Here is a 21459-nt window from a genome sequence, read left to right on the forward strand (position 1 = left end):
CTAGGGCAGCGTCACTTTTCCCACTTCAGGCTTACAGCACTACTTAAAAAGCAGGAAAAAATATTTTAGAAAGATTCCCACCCTAAACAGCTACAATAAAGTATCGATTCTTAAAGAATTATATGGAAAATTTATTTACGTGGAACTACTTTTTCAATGGTACCAATGTAAATGATGTTACTGTATCAAGAGAGAAAGCTTTCCCTGTTTCCTTTTTTTTTTCTTTAAAGGAAGAACCTTTCTTTAAAATAATTATTTTTGGCTGCGTTGGGTCTTTGCTGTGTGCGGTCTTTCTCTAGTTGCAGCGAGCGGGGGCTACTCTTTGTTGTGGTGCACGGGCTTCTCATTGCGGTGGCTTCTCTTGCTGCGGAGCATGGACTCTAGGCGCGCGGGCTCAGTAGTTGTGGCATGTGGGCTCAGTAGTTGTGGCTTGCGGGCTCTAGAGCACAGGCTCAGTAGTTGTGGCACACGGGCTTAGTTGCTCCGCGGCATGTGGGATCTTCCCGGACCAGGGCTCGAACCCGTGTCCCCTGCATCGGCAGGCGGATTCCTCACCACTGCGCCACCAGGGAAGTCTTTTCCCTGTTCTCTGATCGATGCCCTTGGGTTGTTCCTCCAAGCTGAGCATAAGAAGCCATTCCAACAGGAGGACCCTGCCAGCTTCCCCTCTTGAGGCCTCTGATTCACCACATGCTTTTCAGACCTCGACGCTTTATGATTTAACAGTCATGTGTTGCTTCTGATCTGCTTTCCCATCTTTGTCTTCCTTCCTGCCTCTTCTGTTACCTGGCTCTGTCTCAAGTGCGTCTGACCTGCATTCCTGGATCTGTTTTACCTGCATTGTATGGTCTCTCCGAAGAATCAGAAATTAAAATGCGATACTGTGATCCTTTCGTAATACTATGAAGTTGATGTTTTTTCCTTAACATTTAACAATAAAAGCAAGTATTCCTTCTACCCCACTGCAGGACCTGACTCAGACGACGATTCCACGCAGGCTGCCTGCCAGCTAACCCATGCAACACCTGCGCTTGGCAATGCTCTACAGTCAAAGTATGTCTCTCTTCAAATCACCGAACTGGAACATTTGCTCACAAAGAAAATATGGACAGGAAGTAAGGCTAACTGCTAACGCTCTTTGAAATTAATTTTACCCTCAAGTTGTTTTGTGTTTCTGATGTAGTTAGTTTTGGGTGACACACCTGTCGACAGGTGTGCTCTCGTACTGGTGATGCGACATCACAGCACGCATGGGATAAATGTGTACTGAACGTGAGCAGCCTGCCCGGGGGAAAAACATGTAAACTAATAAATGCCTGACAGGGAGGGGCTTCTATCAAACAGGTTAGAAAACACGGAGGGAAGCACATAAGTGAAGTTGGAGGAGCACAGCCATGAAAGGCTTTGCAGAGATGATGTTTCCCTGAACGTGTGTGTGAAAAGAGTCTTAGGCAGTTGTTCTAAGGGTGCTTTGATTTACAGAGGTGATTCTAGCTGTTAATGCTTTGGGGTGTTACCAAGTATCAAACTTAGGACATTCCATAAGGATTTTCAAAATGAAAAAATTCAGAGACTAGAATTGAATTAAACACCAGTTGGGGGAATATCCTCAGTTTCTGATTCAAAGCTCTTACAAAAATATACACTTGGTTCTGGAAGATAAGCTTTCAGTTGAATTTTTTTTTTTAAACTTTAGTTCTGTTTGGTGTTAAAAAAAAAAGGTAAGTAGTTTCAGTTCAGGGTAGAGCAAATGGATATGAATTAGCTCTTTAAAAAAGTCAAGTTCATGACTTGAGTTAAATTTAGTAAATTAGGGAGAAGGGACAAGTATGAAATTAAAGAAAATTTGGCTCTTAGGATGGTTAAACCCTAAAGTCTTCCTAAGGCAAATCAACTCTTCTTGTAAATCTTGGTAGAACAAGGAATACTTTCATAATTAAATGGCCACCGCACTAGCTTATCTGTCACATAAATCTGGAACACTGCACCTCTTGTTTTTCAAAATGATACACGCCTAAGCTCTAGAGTTCTTCCACTACAGCAAAATTGTGGAGGGACTGTATCAGGAGGCCGGTTTATAGACCAGTTTCGTGACCTTGGGCAAGTCACCTAAACCTCCGGGCCTGTTTCCCCATCTGTAGAATGGGGTGGGAGTGGGTGTGTGGAGTCACACCAAGGCCTCCCCCCAGCTCCAACGTTCTCTCCCTAGTTTATTTCAAGGGACTGATGGTAACTGTGACCCCTTCTGAAAGTTAAAAAAGATGCTGCTCACACAAGTGCACTTGAATCAATATCCTAATGCTGCTCTAGGTGTTGCCAGGACGAATGGAGCTGGCCTTTTAAAGGCCAAGCAACTCGGAATGTACAACAGTGTATATAACGGCTGCGATCAATTTAAAATGTTCCTCAGTTCCCACTAGAAACCGGAACACTTGGAATTCATCTGGGTTGGTTTTTTCCACTTTCTCTCTCCTTCGACTCTCTTCCTTCTGCTTCTTTTTTTTTTTTTTTGCTGTACGCGGGCCTCTCACTGCTGTGGCCTCTCCCGTTGCGGAGCACAGGCTCCGGACACACAGGCTCCGCGGCCATGGCTCGCGGGCCCAGCCGCTCCGCGGCATGTGGGATCTTCCGGGATCGGGGCACGAACCCGTGTCCCCTGCATCGGCAGGCGGACTCTCAACCACTGCGCCACCAGGGAAGCCCTTCCTTCTGCTTCTTTTACTAACTTATCCACGTGCACAATGATCAGGCTGAAGACAGCGTAGGGCACCCAGGGCATTTAAAGCGTAATACAGTAGGGGAATTAATTGGCATTTTTGCAAATGATAAAAATAAAATAAGATGTTGAAAAACAATTCGAGGAGATAAGTGGGCAGAAGGAACCGAAGCTGTGTGGTTCTGCTTCCAATTGGAATTTTGTCGGCACCTCTGAATCAGCAACCGGTTACAGGGGGCTCCACAGACCATCCCCGTTGGCCCAGCCTCCCCCTACCTGTGGCTGCAGTCTCGTCCTGACAGGATGATAACTGAGGCCACAAACGCCACTCACCATCGGGGGGCCCCTGCTGGTTCTACCCTGACCTCAGACCCGGCTCTGGAACCTGGCCCCCTCTCTCTATCCGTCCACATGGACTTTTGCCAGCTGCCAGCCGGGCAAACACTTGGCAGCTCTCACTAGACACCTGCCTGTCACCAGAGGGCCATTTCCCCAATTTCTGCCAGCGGCCAACAGCTCGACCTCACTGCTCCCAGCACACGCACACACGCACGCACACTTGAACACACAGGCTCGCACGCACGCGGCCTGAACCCTGCCTGGTCTCGAGGCTCAGAGACCCTCAAGCTGGCCTTAAGCGACCCCCAGCCTCCTAGGGGTGGGCAGGGGAGTGGGATGGAACATTGGAACACGTGCCAGGCACGGGGTCCGCGTGGACCATGGTGTGGCCCTGGGGTCAGTGACGCTGGCCTTCAGAGCGGAGGCCAGACCGTGTGGTAGCGCCTCTCTCCACATCTACTTGGAAACATTTAGTTGACTGCAGGGATTCCTAGTATTTTACATAATCTCTGCCCACTCAGAAGGCAAAAATGGGGTTGCCTCTGGCCTGAGGGCTCCTGAAAATTCCACACCATGAGCAAATCCCTCAAGCGCCAATTTAGAGAACATTTTGATCTCACTTTTTTTTTTTTTTTTTTTTTTTTGTGGTACGCGGGCCTCTCACTGCTGTGGCCTCTCCCGTTGCGGAGCACAGGCTCCGGACACGCAGGCTCATTGGCCATGGCTCACGGGCCCAGCCGCTCCGTGGCATGTGGGATCTTCCCGGACCGGGGCACGAACCCGCGTCCCCTGCATCGGCAGGCGGACTCTCAACCAGTGCGCCACCAGGGAAGCCCTGATCTCACTGTTAATTGCTCATCCTATGCTTGTGACTGACATACGGGCATCATTTTTATGTCTGTTTGCCTTTGTCAGTATTACCTCGTCTTCCCCCATCTAGATAATTTGTAGACAAACAGGATTTGGCTAAAAAAAATTTTTTTTGCTTTAAGTTTCCTGAAACTCTCTCCAAATGAACTATCTGATAACCTGTACAAATAATGACTGCAGGTTCATTCAAGCTCCCAGAGGCTACATGCCTTTTATCACTCACTTCTCAATTCTTCCGCTTCCTGGAAGGAAAACATTGTCCTGTGAGGCTTAACCTTTGGTGATGGTGTAACTGATTCCAGTCTCCCTCCTGGTGTGCGGGGCGCCTCGCGGCCCTTGTTTTGCCTGTTTGCATAGTGTTATTTTGACCCCTTATTGAAATAAAACTGTTTTTGATGGAGGAAGGTGTTTTGTCCCTCAAGTGTATAAGGCAAGAGAAAAAGGCCGGCAGCCGTGGGGATGCATGTACATACTCATATCCTCATGCTGGCTCTGGAGTGGCCTACCTACCGGCTTTGACCTCGGACCAGTCCTGGTACCAATCTCCGTGCCTTGATTTCTCCATGCGCCATGGAACCTCCTCCAGAGGGTCTGACTCAGAGCAAACCCTCAAGAAACGTTAAAAATTAGTCTTATTTTGGCCAGAATATTTCTGATGCTATTTAAAAGAGCCAAGTAATATTTAGGAGTGCTTATCTATTGGAATTGTTAGTAATTTTTTTTCTGGATATTTATCTAACACGAGGCCCTTTAAATGTTTTATTGGCTTGGCCAAAAAGTTCATTTGGGTTTTTCCATAACATCTTAGAAAAAAACCGAACGAACTTTTTGGCCAATCCAATACAATGGCTTGTTTCTTGAAATTTTTAAAAATTAAGATCGCTTTTAGCACATAGCTTTTTCCCGAGGGTTTTAATTGTTTCTCCTCTACCAGTGAGTCCCGAGGTCAGCCCGCTCGAACATCCTGGGTGTCAAGGTTTATCTTCCGTTTGAGGAATGGACACTGTTGCTTATTCTCCAATGTTACCAGCGCAGCTTGATCTTTCTCTTCCTCATTATTCCCACAGCATTCATCTTCTTCTTCTCGTTCTCCCGAACGTTTCCCACGATCACGCTGACCGCCCACAGCACTCGGTTAATAATTCAGCATCTTCACACGTTTTGAAACTTCGAGGCAGTTCACGCAACACACACATCAGGTGAGTCTCAGGTGAGACCCTGTCCTACCCAGGGACTTGGCTGGAAGTCTGGGGAGTGTGAAGGAAAACCGCACCCAGGCTCCCCGCAGGGGTGAGGGACACACAGGTTCTAGGACAGGTAAGCAAGGTGGGACCTTTCCCTCCCAGCAACTTCCATCACGGGCCACAGCTGAAGACTCCCAGACGCACACGCACGTGGGTTTATGTTCTCACAGTGCAGATAGAAGTCACTGGATTCAGTACTGAGGGTTTTTTGTCTTCGTCTGTTAGTTCCAGGAATGCCTATGACTTCTGCCGCCTGAGATGACTCACGGTGGATCTGGACTGGGCAGCTAGGTCCCATGTGGCACCTCACAGACCCTCAAGGACGGCAACTGTTTCACGTCCTTGCAGAACCAAGAACAGCTTCTTTAAGAAGGGTGTGTCACCCCAGCCAACCCACATCTCCTTTCACTCTTGACAACATCTTTCACTTTATTGGAAGTGGACCAGGTCCCATATCCCATAAGCAGGTATCTGGCTTTTCCTTCTCACTGGGCAGCCTGGTGTACAGCAGCCCTCTGGGATTTGAGCCATCATCAGCACCCCTGGAGGGCTTCTTAAACTACCCGCAGACACTGTGACTCTGTCAGCCTGGGGTGGGGTCTGAGCACTGGTGTTGCTAACAGTTCCCAGACGGTGGTGGTGACGCTGGCCCAGTGGCCACGCTCTGAGAACCACTGACGTTCAGAAACCAGTTTTTAATGACTCGCCACACTTTTGAGTGTCTTTGGTGCAGCTTTTTGATGTCCTGGTTTCCCCAGCTAAAACCAGGAATAATCCCACCAACCACCATCTTGTACCTAATCTGAAAATATCAGGTTAATGCAGCCTCGCACATAGAAACCTGCAGGTCATCTCGGGAAAAGCGTGTCCTGAAAACTTTAAGATGTGTTCAAACTGCCATACCTGACGGTGCACCTGCCTCGAAGGAGGCACGTGAGGTTGCCCTCCCTGGTGAGCTGCTCCACCAGGCAGGGGCCTGGGCACCCGACACCCGGCAGACGCCGCCTGGGAAGAGGCCTTGCTGCCTTGGTGTCACGACCGTGCCCAGCACATGCCAGGTCCAAAGCAGACGTGCAGGTGCTCGTTCTCACAGACCATCACAGGTACTCGGCACCAACAAGTGATGCTCTAAGGCAGGTGACTACACGCACCAGCATTTTGGGAGAGTGGCCGGAACATCTCCAGCATGGCCCGGAACGCCTCTTCCCGGGGTGCCCTCCCAAACGCTACAGGCAGATGCCATGTGGGTGGCCCCCTCCACCTCCTCTTCCCCGTCTCACTCCTCAACAGCGACTTCCACCCAGGAAAGCCGAGGTCACGTCTTCCGTGTACACCTTCCTGATCGCCCACCCTGCAGTTTCCCTGATGCTCTCACTGGACACACGCCTGGACCCCTGAATACAGCCTGAATATAGGCTGTGCCCATGGGGCTCCGGGCTGCGGGAGGCCCTCTGGCTCCAAGCACGTGCCCTGGAGCAGGCTCGGCCCCCGAGGGACTCCTGTTGTATGCCCGGCACACTTGGAAGCTGGGCAGCCCAGCCAGCCAGCCTCTCTCCATCCTGGCGTTACTGCTACCCACAGCGTGTCTAAGCAGAGCTTTTCCTGAAGTCTCCATCATTCTCATATTCTGCATCTTGTCTTCTGTGGCCCTGGAAGAATTCTACATTTATTCCGGAAAAAAGATCAGTCAGTATGACCTCCTTCCAGGTTAGCAGTGAAACTCTGCTGCCCTTTCTCAAGTGACAGCAAATGCCCAAGCAGGAGCCAGCATTTCTGTCCGGTGCTGGGGTCTGGAGTGCACACGCTGTGTGGGTCTAACTTCCGGCACTGGCATCTGTCAGTGGAAACACCAGCAGCTGGGATGGGGTTTACGTCCAGGCGGGAAATATTCCCAGGGCGCCCTCTGCTTCTGCTTCAGGACAAGGCACTTAAACTTGACTCTGAGAAGCCGTCTGGAGCACAGCATCCCAGCACTCAGCTTCCAAAACTATCCCTCCACCTAAGCCCCCAGGACGACGGTAGCTCACACTTCCCGGGCAGCTCCACTTGCTGGGGCACGAGTCATCTGCACATCACACCCCCATCACCAGCCCCGCCTGCACTCACTACAGCCCCTGCCAGGCCCCTCCAGTCCCCAGGCACCTCGTACCTCTGCTGCCGCCACCTCTCCCAGCTGCTTCTCCAGCCCTAGGCTCACTTCATTCCAGAGCATTCTGTAACCCTGTAGCTGCCCTAGAGCTGTGTATTAATCATGCCTTTTTGTTTTCTGTATTTTCTGATGTTTCTGTGAGGGAGGGCTGCTCCTCCCAGAGTTAGCTAATTCCTAGAGATAGCAAACAACTTGCCCAGCGACAGCACCTTTCAGATGCAAAACCCATCCATCCCAGGCCCCCTCTTCTGTGGGTTCTGACACCCTGACCACCGCCCACCTGCCCTCCTCAGCCAGGGCCGGGTACCAGAAAACTGAGACAGCCCTACGCCCCCGATTCCACTGAAATGATTCAGACTAGCAGAGCCCAAGCCTGCTCACCTGCCTCACCCCTCCTTCTCCCCAGAAACCACAATGAAGGCTCTTGCCTACCTTCTCTCTCCCCCTCGGCCTCCCGAGACCCTGGTGCTTCCCCGTGTGCCCCCCGCCCCCATGGCGTGGGGAGGCCCCTCCTCTTGGGAACTGTCTTCTCCCCACCCCTGGATAATGACACATCCTACATTTCAACACGGGTGTGCTTTCCACCAAGTCGCTGAGCTGAGCTCTTCCCGTCGGCTCCTCCATCTCCCTCCCCAAGCCCTCCCTCAGCTCCCTGCAGACCCTTCCCTCGGGACTTGATGCTGTTCCCCAGCGGGTTCCACGTTTCAGAGGCCCCCAGTCTCCCATTTCGGGAGCCGGTCCAAGCCCAGGCCACTCGCCCTCTTACCCACCTGTGCCCCAGCAGATCCACAAACGAGACCTCCCAGGGCTACTTGCACAACAGACCTGGAACCAGACCCCGTCAGGTGACTGCCATGCCCACTGGAGCGCAGGCGCCACCGTCCCCCGCAGCCAGGGCAGCATCAGCACCCGCCCTGCCCTGTGGCCACTCCCACAGCAGACAGAGCGAGGCTCTCAGGGCACAGCCCTGCCCCGCTTCGACCGCTGGCGTGTTTTCAGAGGAACCTCGGCGCCCGAGGCCCCCCCCGTCTGACCCACCTCTGTGTCCAAGGTCATCTCCCGCCCCAACTGGCCACTCGGGCTCTGGCCACACTGGCCACCGCCTGCCTCTTCCACAAAAAGCCAAGTGGAGCCAGCTTCTGCCCTGGCTGTCACCATGTGCTGGGCGTTTAGTCTCAGCCCAAGAGTCACTTCCCCAGAGACCCTGACCCCCACTCGTTCCTTTTCATCCCACTGCTTTATTCCATTTCTTCCTAGTGCTGGTTATTTGAAAGCATGTTATTGGCTGACTTATGATTTACGGGCTGTGGGCCCCCCATCAGCCCATCAAGTACATCTCAGCAGGCAGAGGTCTGGTGACGTGCACGGCAGTCTCCAGAATCCCTCGTGTCTAGAATGGCATGCAGTGTGTGTAAGTGGTAACTACTTGTAACAAATGAGGTGAGTTAACTTCTCTTTCCGATTGGTCTGTTTTGCAGAATTCCTGAGATGCAAACTCCCTGAAGTATAGTTTTTGCCCTTGGTAATGGGTCCCCTGGGCTCGGTGAGCTCATCCTTGGTGAGAATTCTCTTCCACGTGAGTCTCAGCTCCAGCGATTCCCCACAGAGGTTTCATTTCTGACCCTGAGGTTCCAGCGAGCTCCCCTGGCTCTTCCGTCAGCCTTGGGGAGCAGTTGGAATTTGGAACGGAACACGTAGCCGCGTGTGGGTGTGTTGCAGACTCCAAGGCGCTGATGTCTTGAGGGTGAATCCTTCCCACCCACGGCCTGGGGCAGTTGGCCAGCTTTGGAGCTGAGGCCCTGTGCTGCGCAGAGATCTGTGACCACTGATGCTCTGAGGCCTGGCTTCGTCCCGGGGGCTCAGTTCTAAGTGCAGAAGGGGCCTGAGATCTCAGCCCCGGGCCCCGTGCAGCGGTTAACCCAGGCCCCTGCGTCCCTTTCTGGTTCAGCTGCCCCGCGGTGGCCTCTGTGTCACTCCAGCTTGAATGCTGTCCTGTGTCTTTGCCCAGCACCCCCTTCCTGTGCTGGAGGCCAGCGCTGTGTCCGTATCTGGTTAGTGTCACCTCTTACCTGGTGTGTCTGGATGCTCCCAGCTTCCACCTGGACCAGAAGATCCCTCACCTGCACCCTTTCCTTTGTGCTCCTGACCTGACCCTGCGTCCCGGGGACTTTATGTCGTGTGCTCTGCTTTATGGCCCTGTTAACACACCTGCTCCTTAGGGCTGCTCCAAAGCACCAAGCAGGCTGCCAGGCACCCAGGGCACATACGATAAATACTTGCTCTTAAAGGAGAGAGTGACTTCCAACATTTTGTCACCAACAGCCGGTCGTGCTGGCCGCTGCAGCTCACTGCCCTCCCCAGAGGCCAGTTCATCCTGTCAAACCACAGAGCCTTCTGCGACAAATCTTCTACCGCAGCAGAGGGGAGGAAGGGTGGTCATTAGGGGGCGAGAAAGAGGGGGCACCTCAAGGGCCTTTAAAAGCCAGTGACGCCCCTGGAGCCGCTCGTGACTGCAGGCAGAGGTGGGACACACCTCTTACCGCGATTCCCTCGACTGGCCCCGGATACACCCAGGCTTCCACACTGGGAAGGTGGGGATATAGTAACAGTAAGAGCAGTAGCTGATCTCTGCAAGCGCTACCGCAGGCCGGACATGCGTCAGGGGCCTTACGTAATAACACAAGGGACAAGTACACGGGTGGGTGGAGCGGGTCTACCCCATACTGGGGTGCCTGGTGCCTGCGGACGCTGTCCATCTGTCTGTCCACACACACACGTCTCACTTATCAAAGTACCCTGGGTGCCCTTTTCACCATGAAGTCATATTTTTGCATTTGTGTGTTTCAAAGAATTATTTTTTATGTTTTACAATGGATTTAAATAAATGAACATTTTTACCTTGCCTAACACTAAACCTTGATATATTTTTAAAATTTTAAATAAAAAAATAAAATAAACAAAACCCCTAATGCTTTCCCACATGGGCCAGGCCCCCAGACCTGCTCCAGGAAACCCTCCTCTGCCTTTTCTCTCTGTCAGGTTTCCTCCTACCTGGGACAGGTGGGAGCAGAGCCTGGGCTGAGCCTCAAAGCCTGGAGGTGATGGAGACAACGTTGCCTATCCTCACAGGTGTGTGGGTCTCCAAGAGGCTGTGTCTCCAGGGGCCGGCAGACAGCACCACTGCCCTTGGGCGCAGCCAGAGGAGTGGGGTCGGGGGATTCCCGACTGCAGAGCGGGAGACAGCACAACTCCGGGCTCGAGGGTCAGTTGGGTGTCCTCAGCTGTGTCATCTCTACAATGGGGCCATGAAATGCACAGACTGAACGATCTACTATTAATACAGTGCTTGTCATTTGCCTCTGGCACAAACACGATACAAACAAGTGTTAAATAAGGAGATGTCCTGAAATTCCAAACCAAGCAAAGCCCAGCTGTGGACGCAGCAAGGGGAGGACCAGGAAGAGCCTCCTTAGGGATATAAGGACGGGCTGCCCACTCCATCCTGCTTTGGGGAACGACTTCGTTCTTTGCCTCTTAAGACCCTGCAGGAAAGAGCAGGATGTCCCAGAACACGCAGGCTCCTGTGGAACGGGTGCCCTCCAGCCTCGGGCGGGGGACACTTTTCCTGGCAGGTGGCCTTTTTCTCATCTCTCCTTGTAGCCTCCCCACCACTGCCGAGGCTCTGAGGACACTGTGAGTGAGAACCCGGCTCTTGAGGAAAAGACACCTGAGTCTGGCTCATGTGATTTCTCTGCTGGGGGGGGTCTGCTGCCAGGGTGAGGGTGGGGCCCGCCTATTAAGCTGCAAGGTCACGCTTTCTTCCCCTCCCCTGCACCTTAGGAAAGGAAGCCCAATTAATAGCCGCGTCCGCTATGGCGAGCACTTAAAACTAAGACACAACTGACTTCTGGCCACAAATCGGGTTTTCATTAGTGACTAAATAATAGAAACACAGTGTAGTGGGTAAAATCTCCTCTCCAGTACCTTGTACTCAGTGCGGGCCGGCGGGAGAGTTTGGCACGGAATGGGGATGGGAGGGAAGGAAGGAAAGAAAAGAGGTTTTTACAGAACGGGTACAGCGCTCATTTTTCCGGTAAACATCTCTCTATCCGAGAGCGGTGTTTTTCAACCTTGGCTAAACATTAATCCCCTGAGGAGTTTAAAAGCATCTGGTTGCCCAGGTCATACCCCCAGGCCAGGCCAGTGTGTTCAGTTGTTTTTTCCCTAAAGTCAGCAAGCCAAACACTAAAAGTTACACACGGTTCTAAAAGGCCTAGCGGGCTCGTCCAGAGCAGGAGTGGACAAACTTCTGCAAAGACCGGAGAGTAAATGTTTTCGGCTTTGTAGGGCCGCATCTGCTCAGCTCTGCCATCGTGGCATGAAAGTGGTCACGGATGATACATGTGGAAACACGTGAGCACAGCCGTGTTCCAATAAAACTTTATTTACAGAAACAGACAGCGGGCCAGAGTTGGCCCTCGGGCTGGCGTTTGCCCATCCCTAGCCCAGAGGAGACAGGGGACAGTGGCTCTGCTAAATCTCTCCTGAACACCTCCAAACACATTTCCCCTCCCAACACGAGACCCCGCCCTTTGCAAACCCAGTCATGAAAGTCATGTTGCACATCCAGCAGGCGTGTGTTCAGCCAGACCGTGGAGGGTAGGCGGCTGGAGCCGGGCAGGGGCGCCCAGGTCTCGCCCCACTCCTCCGTCTACTTCTGTGTATGTTAGAACGTTTGCCAAGATGAAACGTTTAGAAGAGGAGATTTTTTTAAAAAAGAGGAACATTCCCTCATTAAAAAAACCACAAGCTGAAACCGGCGGGAGGTCTGGGGCCCGCGGGGCCCGAGCCCGGGGCGCGGCCCTGGGATGCGATGCAGGGGGCCCGGGGTGGGGGGCAGGAGGATACTCACGACCAGTAGAGCAGCATGAACAGGAAGGGGCAGATGATGAGGGCCTGCAGCACCTGCCAGTCGCGGCACAGGGCGGCCAGCCCGGGCATGAGGAGCTGCCCCGCCGTGGTCACGAAGCTCGCCACCATTGTGATCAGGAACCGTTTTCCCGGGGGGCAGAGCTCTATGCCTGGAACACAGAAGGGACAAGAGAGCCATGAGCGCCGGGCCAGCACGCTTCCCATCTGGCCAAGGACTGCCAGGTGGTACGTCAAGGCTGAGACGCTCGCTTGTACAGCTGGACGAGCTGAGGCTCCCCCTGCAAAGGGAGCGAGATCGTTGCTCAGGGTCACAGAGCACGTCGTGGCCGAAGAGCGCCGTGATGGGGAGCGGCCGGCCCGGGAGCCAGGAGATGCTGCCTTGCGGGGAGACAGGGCGCGTGCGTCACGCGCGGCCCCCACACCTCCCGCTCTCTCGGCGTCCCTGAGCTCCCTCTGCCGCCCTGCCTTCCGTCTCCGCTGCTGGACCACGTGGCCCTCCCAACCTCCGCACAGGGCACAGGAAGCCCAGCCCAGCTCCCCGCGCCTCACCACCCCTCCTTCCGTCCCCGAGCTCTGAGTTCCAGGCAGCCCACTCACATGTGAGACCAAGACAGGTCCGTCGTACCCAACCCATCTTCTGAACAAGACAGAAGCCAAACCACGAAGCAGACTGGATCACGTAGGGCGGATCTCACCCAAGCCCCGCCTCCCTCTCAGAATTCTGCTGCCCCCGTGACCTGGGCATCCCACGCACCCGCCTCAGATGACGGCTCTGCCAGCAGGGGCAGGTCTGATTCACCTTCATAGCTCCAAAAACACCGGTGTCTGCCTTCAATAAATGTCAAGGACATCACGGTCCCTCCTGTTTGCAAGAATCTATGCTCTTAATTTGACCTTGCACAAAAAAAGATGGTCTCAAAACCTTAAACTGTAGCACCCAAGTGACAACCAGTGCACACCCACTACATGAATTCCTGTAATAAGAGTCCCCAGTACTAGAAAATGCAGCTGGGTTTCATATATTTTCCCCCACAGAGCCTGTAATTTGTTTGCTATTCTTCCTCAACAATTTGCAGGATTCCCTAAAGCTTGGCTTTTTTTTTCATTTTTTTTTAAAAAAGCATAGTTAAAATGACTTTTAAAAAAAAGAAGAAGACATGGGCTTCCCTGGTGGCGCAGTGGTTGAGAGTCCGCCTGCCGATGCAGGGGACACGGGTTCGTGCCCCAGTCCGGGAAGATCCCACATGCCACGGAGCAGCTGGACCCGTGAGCCATGGCCGCTGAGCCTGCGCGTCCAGAGCCTGTGCTCTGCGACGGGAGAGGCCACAGCAGTGGGAGGCCTGCATACCTCAAGGGAAAAAAAAAAAAAAAAAGACGACAGACCCTCAGGAGAGAATACTTCTCACGTCTCTATATCCAGAGACTGTTCATAGATCAGTGGCTACAGCCCATCTGCTGGTCGTCCAGAGGCCAGAGCAGAGGTCAGAGGTCAAAAGGCAGTAAGAAGGGAAGCAGATGAGAGGGGGCGCAACAGGCAGGTTACGTGTGGCCACAGGATGGAATCGGCGTTAACAAGGATCATGCACTGCGCCAGCCAATACCTACACTGGCTCATCTGTAAGGAAGAAATAACAGTCGCCAGAATTTCCATCCTTGCCCTGCCACAGACAGACAGGTCAGCATCACAGCTCTCTGTGAGTGAAAGAGAAACCTGGCCTTGCTAATAAAGAACTTTTACTATTTAATTAAGAAAATAGGATCAAACAGTTCTCTCCTGGCCACATGTACTGTGCTGCTGTTCCTTTCAGCGCCCAGGCCAGTTTCATGTAAAGGGTCACTTCCTAGTGGGGCTCAGGTATTTACTCCACATCTGGCATTCCTTTTTTTTTTTTTAACTTTTTATTTTATTTTGGAGTATAGCCGATTAACAATGCTGTGATAGTTTCAGGTGCACAGCAAAGGGACTCAGCCATACATATACATGTATCCATTCTCCCCCAAACTCCCCTCCCATCCAGGCTGCCACATAACACTGAGCAGAGCTCCCTGTGCTACACAGTAGGTCCTTGTCAGTTATCTGTTTTAAATATAGTCGATCCTGGGCTTCCCTGGTGGCGCAGTGGCTGCGAGTCTGCCTGCCGATGCAGGGGACACAGGTTCGTGCCCCGGTCTGGGAGGATCCCACGTGCCGCGGAGCGGCTGGGCCCGCGAGCCATGGCCGCTGAGCCTGCGCGTCCGGAGCCTGTGCTCCGCAACGGGAGAGGCCGCAACAGTGAGAGGCCCGCGTACCGCAAAAAAAAAAAAAAAAAAAAAAAAAAAAAAAAATATATATATATATATATGGTCGATCCCAAACTCCCTAAGTATCCCTTCCCCCAACCCATCTGGCATTTCTGCTCTTAAAAATAATAAAGAGATCAGGGTCTTTTAGAAAAGACTAACAGTTGCAGGTTCTAGTTTTCACGTATTAAATAAGCACAAGCAGTGGATGCGCTGCTATGGAAACCAGAACTCGGCATCAGCCAGGGCGAGTGTGATGCTCTGAGGCTCGGCACAGGTTAGGACCGGATGAGAAAATTTAGCACTTGGCCACTCAGAGAGGTAACGTCAAGACAGCATCATGGCTTCACGTCCTCGGGTTCGCTGATTCGACAGGCCCTGCGCGGGGCTGGCGGTTCTCCTCTTCTCTACCTGGCTCTTTGATTTCGCAATGCAGTAAGTATGAAAATATCTGCAGCTATCGTTCTGGTCCCCCGGGGCCCCTTTGGCACGTCTAATCCCACACATCAGTCTACACCACGTGCTGTCACACCAAGGATCACAGGCCACTTCCCAAAGCCGGGTCGAGGTTTGTGGGCGACAAAGCAGCATCGCCCCTCGACAGGCAAAGGATTCCACAGTCTGGCTCCTCCTCCCTCGACCCTCCCCGTTACCACTGCTCAGACGATGATGACCTTGTCGTGGTTCTCCTCCTACAGGGTCTCTCCTTCCCCGCCCGTAAGTGGCCCGAGCGATCCTCTAACTCCCAGGTACCTGGACGGGAAGCATCAGCGTCACCTGGGAGCTTGTTAGGCACACAGCCTCAGGCCCTGCCTAGGCCCCCAGGATCACACCTGCGTTTTAAAGAGAGCCCCAGGTGCCTCCCTGACAAGCACTGGCTCACCGTGCTTCTCCCAAACCGTGGGCATCACCCACAGCAGGAGAAATGCTTTTGTCCCCCAGGCACACGTCTATGAGAGCGGAATAAGTAAAATCATTTCCCGACCTCTCCAGGGCTTCTGTTTTGCTAGGAATCCTAGCAGAGATTTTGATTTATCTCATCAGGGAGAAGAACGTAGAGCATTCCAGCAGATCTACAGTATTTTAGTATTCCTGCCGAGGCAATGGAAAAACACAGCCATTTGATGTAAGGACACGGCTATGACACTTACAGTGACCCTTTTGCCTTGACTCACCAGGAATTCGTCCCGAACTGCTGCAATCAACTATGTTCTGAAGGTGGCTGTAAAGATGTTTAAAAAAGAAAAAGCAATTATCAAAGAACCTCAGGCACTTTGGGTTTGCCTTCAGTCACATGCTCCTTTTGGATGATGAGAAGTCAGCTTTTCTGAAGTGAGGAGAGGAAGGAATACATCAGAGCCTGAACGTCCTAAGTCCTTGCATCTGGGAGGGGGCGGGGACTGCAGGTAGATGGTTCTACCCGAGGAAGGTCTGATCCCAGCTCTGCGCACAGGAGCGCTCAACCCTTATCCTTTCTTAAATGGATTTTTAAAAAGCTGTGTATGCTTGCTGCAGGTCCGGGAGTCTACGTTTTCTTGGGATCTCGAAGTGCTCCCAGCTGCTCTGAAATGAGTCTCCAGGATTTTTCTGGATGGCAGTCGGCCGTAAGGAGGGAACACATGCAGCTGGCTGACAGCATCCGCATAGAATGAGGAGGAAGTGGGCCCTGCAGGGGAGAGGCTGGGGCGCCAGTGTGGGCGCACGGCAGGCGTGGGACCCCTTCCCTGCCCCTTCCTGTCGGGGTGAAGTCGCTCAGCCTCTGTGCTGCTCCTTCCTGGCCTACAAAGTAGATAACATTCCTCGGCCACGAGGTGACGCACATCCAACCGCCATTCCAGGCTGTCGTCCCTACAGACCTCAGGCTCAGGCTGTCTGGGTCCAGCTCCAGGTGGGCTCATGTCCCCCAGAGACTAAGGCCAGTAAAGTAAGTGCTCCCATGTGGGACCTGAACGATCCTGGGTTTTAGGCAAAACTCGGTCGGAACTGACAAAACGATACGCATACAAGCCCGTGACAGGATTCTTGGACGTCAGTAGCCTCTGCTCTCCAGGGGATGCTGACGAGGCTGCGTGGAAAGAACAGTCTCCTCTGGGTGACGGTCCCTCTCTCGCTGCCTCCGCCTCCCCTTCGGGCTGTGAGGCCCACACCCACCTCCCCCCACCCTCACGAACTCCTGCACCAGGTAGGTCCCCAGGAAAGAAACAGGGAGTCTGGACTGGCAAGAAACCAGCCTGCACGCAGGTGCCCGCACGCAGGTGCCCGCACGCGCTCCCAGCGAGCCCAGCGGGATTTCAAGCCCTGCTCCTGTCCCCACGACTTCTCGAGAAGCGCCAGCCCCTGCGGTTTCCCTGGGGCGCCACCCGGGTCTCTGTGGCTGGACCCAGACGTCACCCCACCTGGGACAGGGGTTGTTGGGGGGACTCAACTCGCTGTAGGAGGGAGACGGGCTCAGGAAAGGACAGTCTCCCCCAAACTGTGTTCAAGCACCAGAACTAAACATGCTTCTGGATCCGCTGGGGAGTGAGAAATCCATCAAAGCCCAGGGCACCGCCGAGCGGCTCGGCCATCCCCACGAAGGGCCGCTGGGCCCCTCGCAGCCCCGTGGCGGCAGCACAGGCCGCTCAGGGGCCACTGGGCCAGACACGTCCTTCCACGCGGAGCCCCTCCCTATCCTCCCAAGAACCTGTCATCAGCCGAGTAGCTGAGGGGCCGCTGGGGAGAAACTGCCCGAATTAGGAGGAAGGGGGCCCCGCCAAATGGAAGGGGCGTGGCATCGCCGCCCCCCACCTTGCGCACCGGCTCCCTCCAGCCTGGCCCGGCCCAGCCTCCAGGCTGCTGATGCCCCCCCGGGCCCGGGCTCCTCCGCAGCAAGGGGGGCGCGCTCACTGGCTGCTGCCCCGACACCCGCCGGCCTCTCTCCTCCTCCCTGCTCCCTGCCCTCACCAAGCTGGCCTGGAAGGGGACACACCACTCTCTACTTGCAGCCTTGGCTAAGGTCACGGGGCCCCCAGAACCCCAGAAAATAGACCTGTGACATGTGATTTTGGAATTCCTTATTATAGCAAGCGGCCTGAAATCGCCAGTCATGGAGACTCAAATAGCATCGGAGGGCGTGACTGTAAAAGGCTGCTATTATCACAACAGCTCCATGTCTTACCTTCCCCGTGGAAAACTTCCTTTTCCTCTCAATTTAGGACCTGCCAACCCAGCGGAACGGTTAAAACCACCTCCATTTAGAGAAAAGAAGATAAAAAAATATGGAAACATAAATATCTCCCACAAATCACGTTCCAGTGCCTGCCAGACAAACAGACTCAAACATTTATGCTCAAATGCAGAAGAACCACATTACCTACCCGCTGGCTTACCCATCAGGTCTGCGGCACTGGGCTAAGGCAAAGCTCGCCCTCACTGTGGCTAAACACATCGGTGGGCATTTTTCATCCATTAAACTCACTCAATCTGCACAACTCTCTGATGTAGGTACTGTTTTTAATGCTCATTTCACACAAGAGGACCCTAGAGCTCGGAGTGATTATGTGACTTGTCCAAGATCACACAGCTAAGGAGGGAACCGACTAGGCACTGAAGCTAGGTCCCCCCTCCCCCGTGCCTCCACCCGCCTGGCTGCAGGCAGGTCTCCAACAGGAGTCCCTGGTGGGTCTGGCCTCTTTGCTGTGCCCACCGGAATCTAAGGTCCTGGAGGTCAGGCCTCCTCGGCTTTGCTCACAGCCCTTGCTCAGAGCCTGGGATGGTGCCTGGCACACAGCGGGGACTCAGGTATCTGTCACCTGAGGAACCTCGGGATGGACTTTTCCTGTCTAGTTCAGTGGCTTTACCTGAGCTCCTGTTTCCTTCGATTTCTATGATGGAATCAATTAGGGTCACGGTAGCTGAGACTGGTTAGTAAATCTGCAGAAGCTGGTCTTACACGGGAGCTCACTGTGGTTCACAGATTCACACGCTGAGCGCTATTGGGGGGAACACTGCCCACAAAGCCCAGCTATGCAGTAGGAGCCACTGAGCCCACTGTCCTCTCCAGATAATGAATTCTTTCTATCACCTTATGTTTCATTCATTCATTCATTTATTTTTGCGGTACGCAGGCCTCTCACTGTGTGGCCTCTCCCATTGTGGAGCACAGGCTCCGGACGTGAAGGCTCAGCGGCCATGGCTCACTGGCCCAGCTGCTCCACTGCATGTGGGATCTTCCCGGACTGGGGCTCGAACCCGTGTCCCCTGCATCGGCAGGAGGACTCTCAACCACTGCGCCATCAGGGAAGCCCACCTTATGTTTCTTTTAAACAAGCATTATAATTACTCAAAATGAGGAAAAAGGATTTAAATGCTCACTGATGTTTCCGCTTACCAATCTCTTCTGTTTAAGAGCAGTGACTAATGTTCGGCAGTGTACATGCGTAAGAATTTACATTAATACCACTTTCAGTCTCCCAGCATTTAGTGAGAGAGGAAAAATCCAGTGAGAGGAGGGACTTGAAACATCAGAACAGCCTCAAGCCCACTGAAATCCTTGCATTTTGCGTCTGCTGAGCACCTTCAAGCTGAGTGAAGGAGCAGTTACAGAGAGTGGGTGATTTTCGGGTGCAGAACACAGGTTTCCAGCTGCCAGTTCCAAAGTGACAATCCTCAATCCTCATTTTCTTTGGTACCATCCATCCTATGGGTCAAAATCGCACTTACTGACCAATCACGTTTGCATCATTAGATGACGCATCCAAGCAGAGTTCTCACAGACGGCAGGTTTGAACCCTCGGAGGAAGGTGGCCCAAGAGAACAGTCCTAGGTTACTTCCAACTCTGCCTCGCGTTAGCAGCACACAGCTCCCCAGGTGTCGGAGGGCAGGGAGGACCCCCCAACTTTTATTTCTCTTCAACAGCACTGTCGACATTGTTGTTGTTTTATGAGCTTGACAAGCAGTCAGGAAAGTAGCGGTTGGGTTTATGGCAAATAGAATATACCTCAACATGAGGTCACAGTATCATTACTGTATAATAGCTGGTAATGGTAAATGTACTTCACTCTTTAGCATATCCTAAACAAGGAGGAATTCTTAGCAATCAGTCTTTCTAAACAAGGTCTTCCTTTTTTCTCATTTGCCTCTTCTGCGTACCTTCCCGTTTCTCTTATGTCTGCATTTTTAAAAGCTTTTGAAAGCTCATACATTCACCAAGAGGAGAGAATCGTGTAATGAATCCCCAACGACCACGTGTGGGGTCAGCGCTGATCAATAGTTTGGTTCTCTTGGTTCTTCTGCCACTTTTCTTTCACTGTTTCCTGTAATATTTTAAATCAAATTCTTTTTTTTTTTTTTTTTTTTGCGGTACGCGGGCCTCTCACTGTTGTGGCCTCTCCCGTTGTGGAGCACAGGCTCCAGACGCGCAGGCTCAGCGGCCATGGCTCACGGGCCCAGCCTCTCCGCGGCATGTGGGATCTTCCCGGACCGGGGCTCGAACCTGCATTCCCTGCATCGGCAGGCGGACTCTCAACCACTGCGCCACCAGGGAAGCCCTAAATCAAATTCTTGACATCATGTCATTTCACTTCTAAGCCCACCGACGTCTCTCTATAGAAAGGGTATTTTCTTACGTAAAGACCAATACCATCATCACGTCTGACAAAATCTATGATAATTCTTTAATGTTGCTTATTATCCAGTCTATGCTCTAATTATTCAATTACCCCCAAAATCTCTTTATGGGTGTCTGTTTAAAACACCAGGTCCAAACGAAATTCATATGCTCGGCTCTAAGTCTCCTTCAATCTAGAAAAGCCCCTCCCCATCCCCTTTCCCAGGGCGCTGTCTTGTTGAAGAGGCCAGACGGGCTCTGGTTTTGTCTGAAAACCTACTTCCCGGGGGGTGCTGACTTGCTCCTTCATTCGCTGTTTTAATCTCTGAACAGTAAGTTAGACCTGAAGGTCCAGCTGGACTCAGGTGCAACATTTTCGGTAAGAATGGCTGGCGGTGGGCCTGTGCTTCCCGCTGCAGCCCCCCAGGAGGGGCACCTACTTTGGAAGATGCTGAGCTTGACCAACAGACTCCCGTGGTGGTGTCTCAGCCTCCCACCCGGAGCCGCTCACCAACACCTTCCTCCTGGCTTCACCATCCCCCGACGGGCAGGGCCCACGTCAGTGATGTCATCAGGGGCAAGATTTCCTAATTCCGTCGTCACTGCGCGTTGTTTTTCGCCTTGAGTTACACGTGTACAGAAGAACTCTGATTCACCAGGGAGGGCCATTCAGAAGAGGCAGCATCACGGAACCACAGGCACACCAGGCGACGGGTGATTTCACGGGTCACGTCACCTCTGAGAGCTCCCACTGTGCTCAGAGCAAAAGCAGGCCTTCACAGTGACTGGAGGCCTGACGTGTTCTCCAGCCCCTTCCCCTGCCCGTCACCCACTGGCCTCCTTGCTGCACCTGCTGTCTGTCCCTGTGCCTGGAACACCCTCCCCGAGTGTCCCACGCTCCCTCCGCCCACGTGTCACCACCACGCCACACAAAACAGCCGTCCCTACCCTGTCTCATCTCCCCAAGTTCTTCCTGATGACTCACCACACAGGGCACAGTGTCTCTGGACAGTGGTTCTCAAGTTTCTCAAGTGTGGTCCCAAAACCAGCAGCAGTGGCACCTGGGACCGTGCTGGAAACACAAATTCTAGGGCCCTGCTCCAGACCTGCTGAATCCGTACCTGGGGCTGCATCCGGCAACCCGTGTTAACAAGCCCTACAGCGGACCTGACACATATCACATCACTCAATCCTTCTAATGACCCTAGGAGGTTGCACCATTTTATCATTAAACCTTAAAGATAACAGAACACAGACTCCTGGGCCCCAGCCTCGAGATGCTGATTTGGGGGGTCTGGGTCAGGGTTCCAGAATCTGTGCTTCTAACAAGTTCACAGGTGA

The 21459-nt window shown here is 53.0% G+C and overlaps 1 protein-coding gene across 1 annotated transcript in view; it reads right to left on the bottom strand.

Moving 5' to 3' along the window:
- Positions 1 to 21459, bottom strand: part of SLC22A23 (solute carrier family 22 member 23) — a 144105-nt gene that overhangs the window by 27246 nt on the left and 95400 nt on the right. Inside the window, exon 4 of the mRNA XM_060109951.1 lies at positions 12231 to 12399. Within this exon, the coding sequence (XP_059965934.1) occupies positions 12231 to 12399 (169 nt within the window). The remainder of the gene's footprint in view (positions 1 to 12230; positions 12400 to 21459) is intronic.

Source organism: Mesoplodon densirostris, chromosome 10 (assembly GCF_025265405.1).
Source record: "Mesoplodon densirostris isolate mMesDen1 chromosome 10, mMesDen1 primary haplotype, whole genome shotgun sequence".
In the NCBI taxonomy this organism is placed as follows: Eukaryota; Metazoa; Chordata; class Mammalia; order Artiodactyla; family Ziphiidae; genus Mesoplodon; species Mesoplodon densirostris.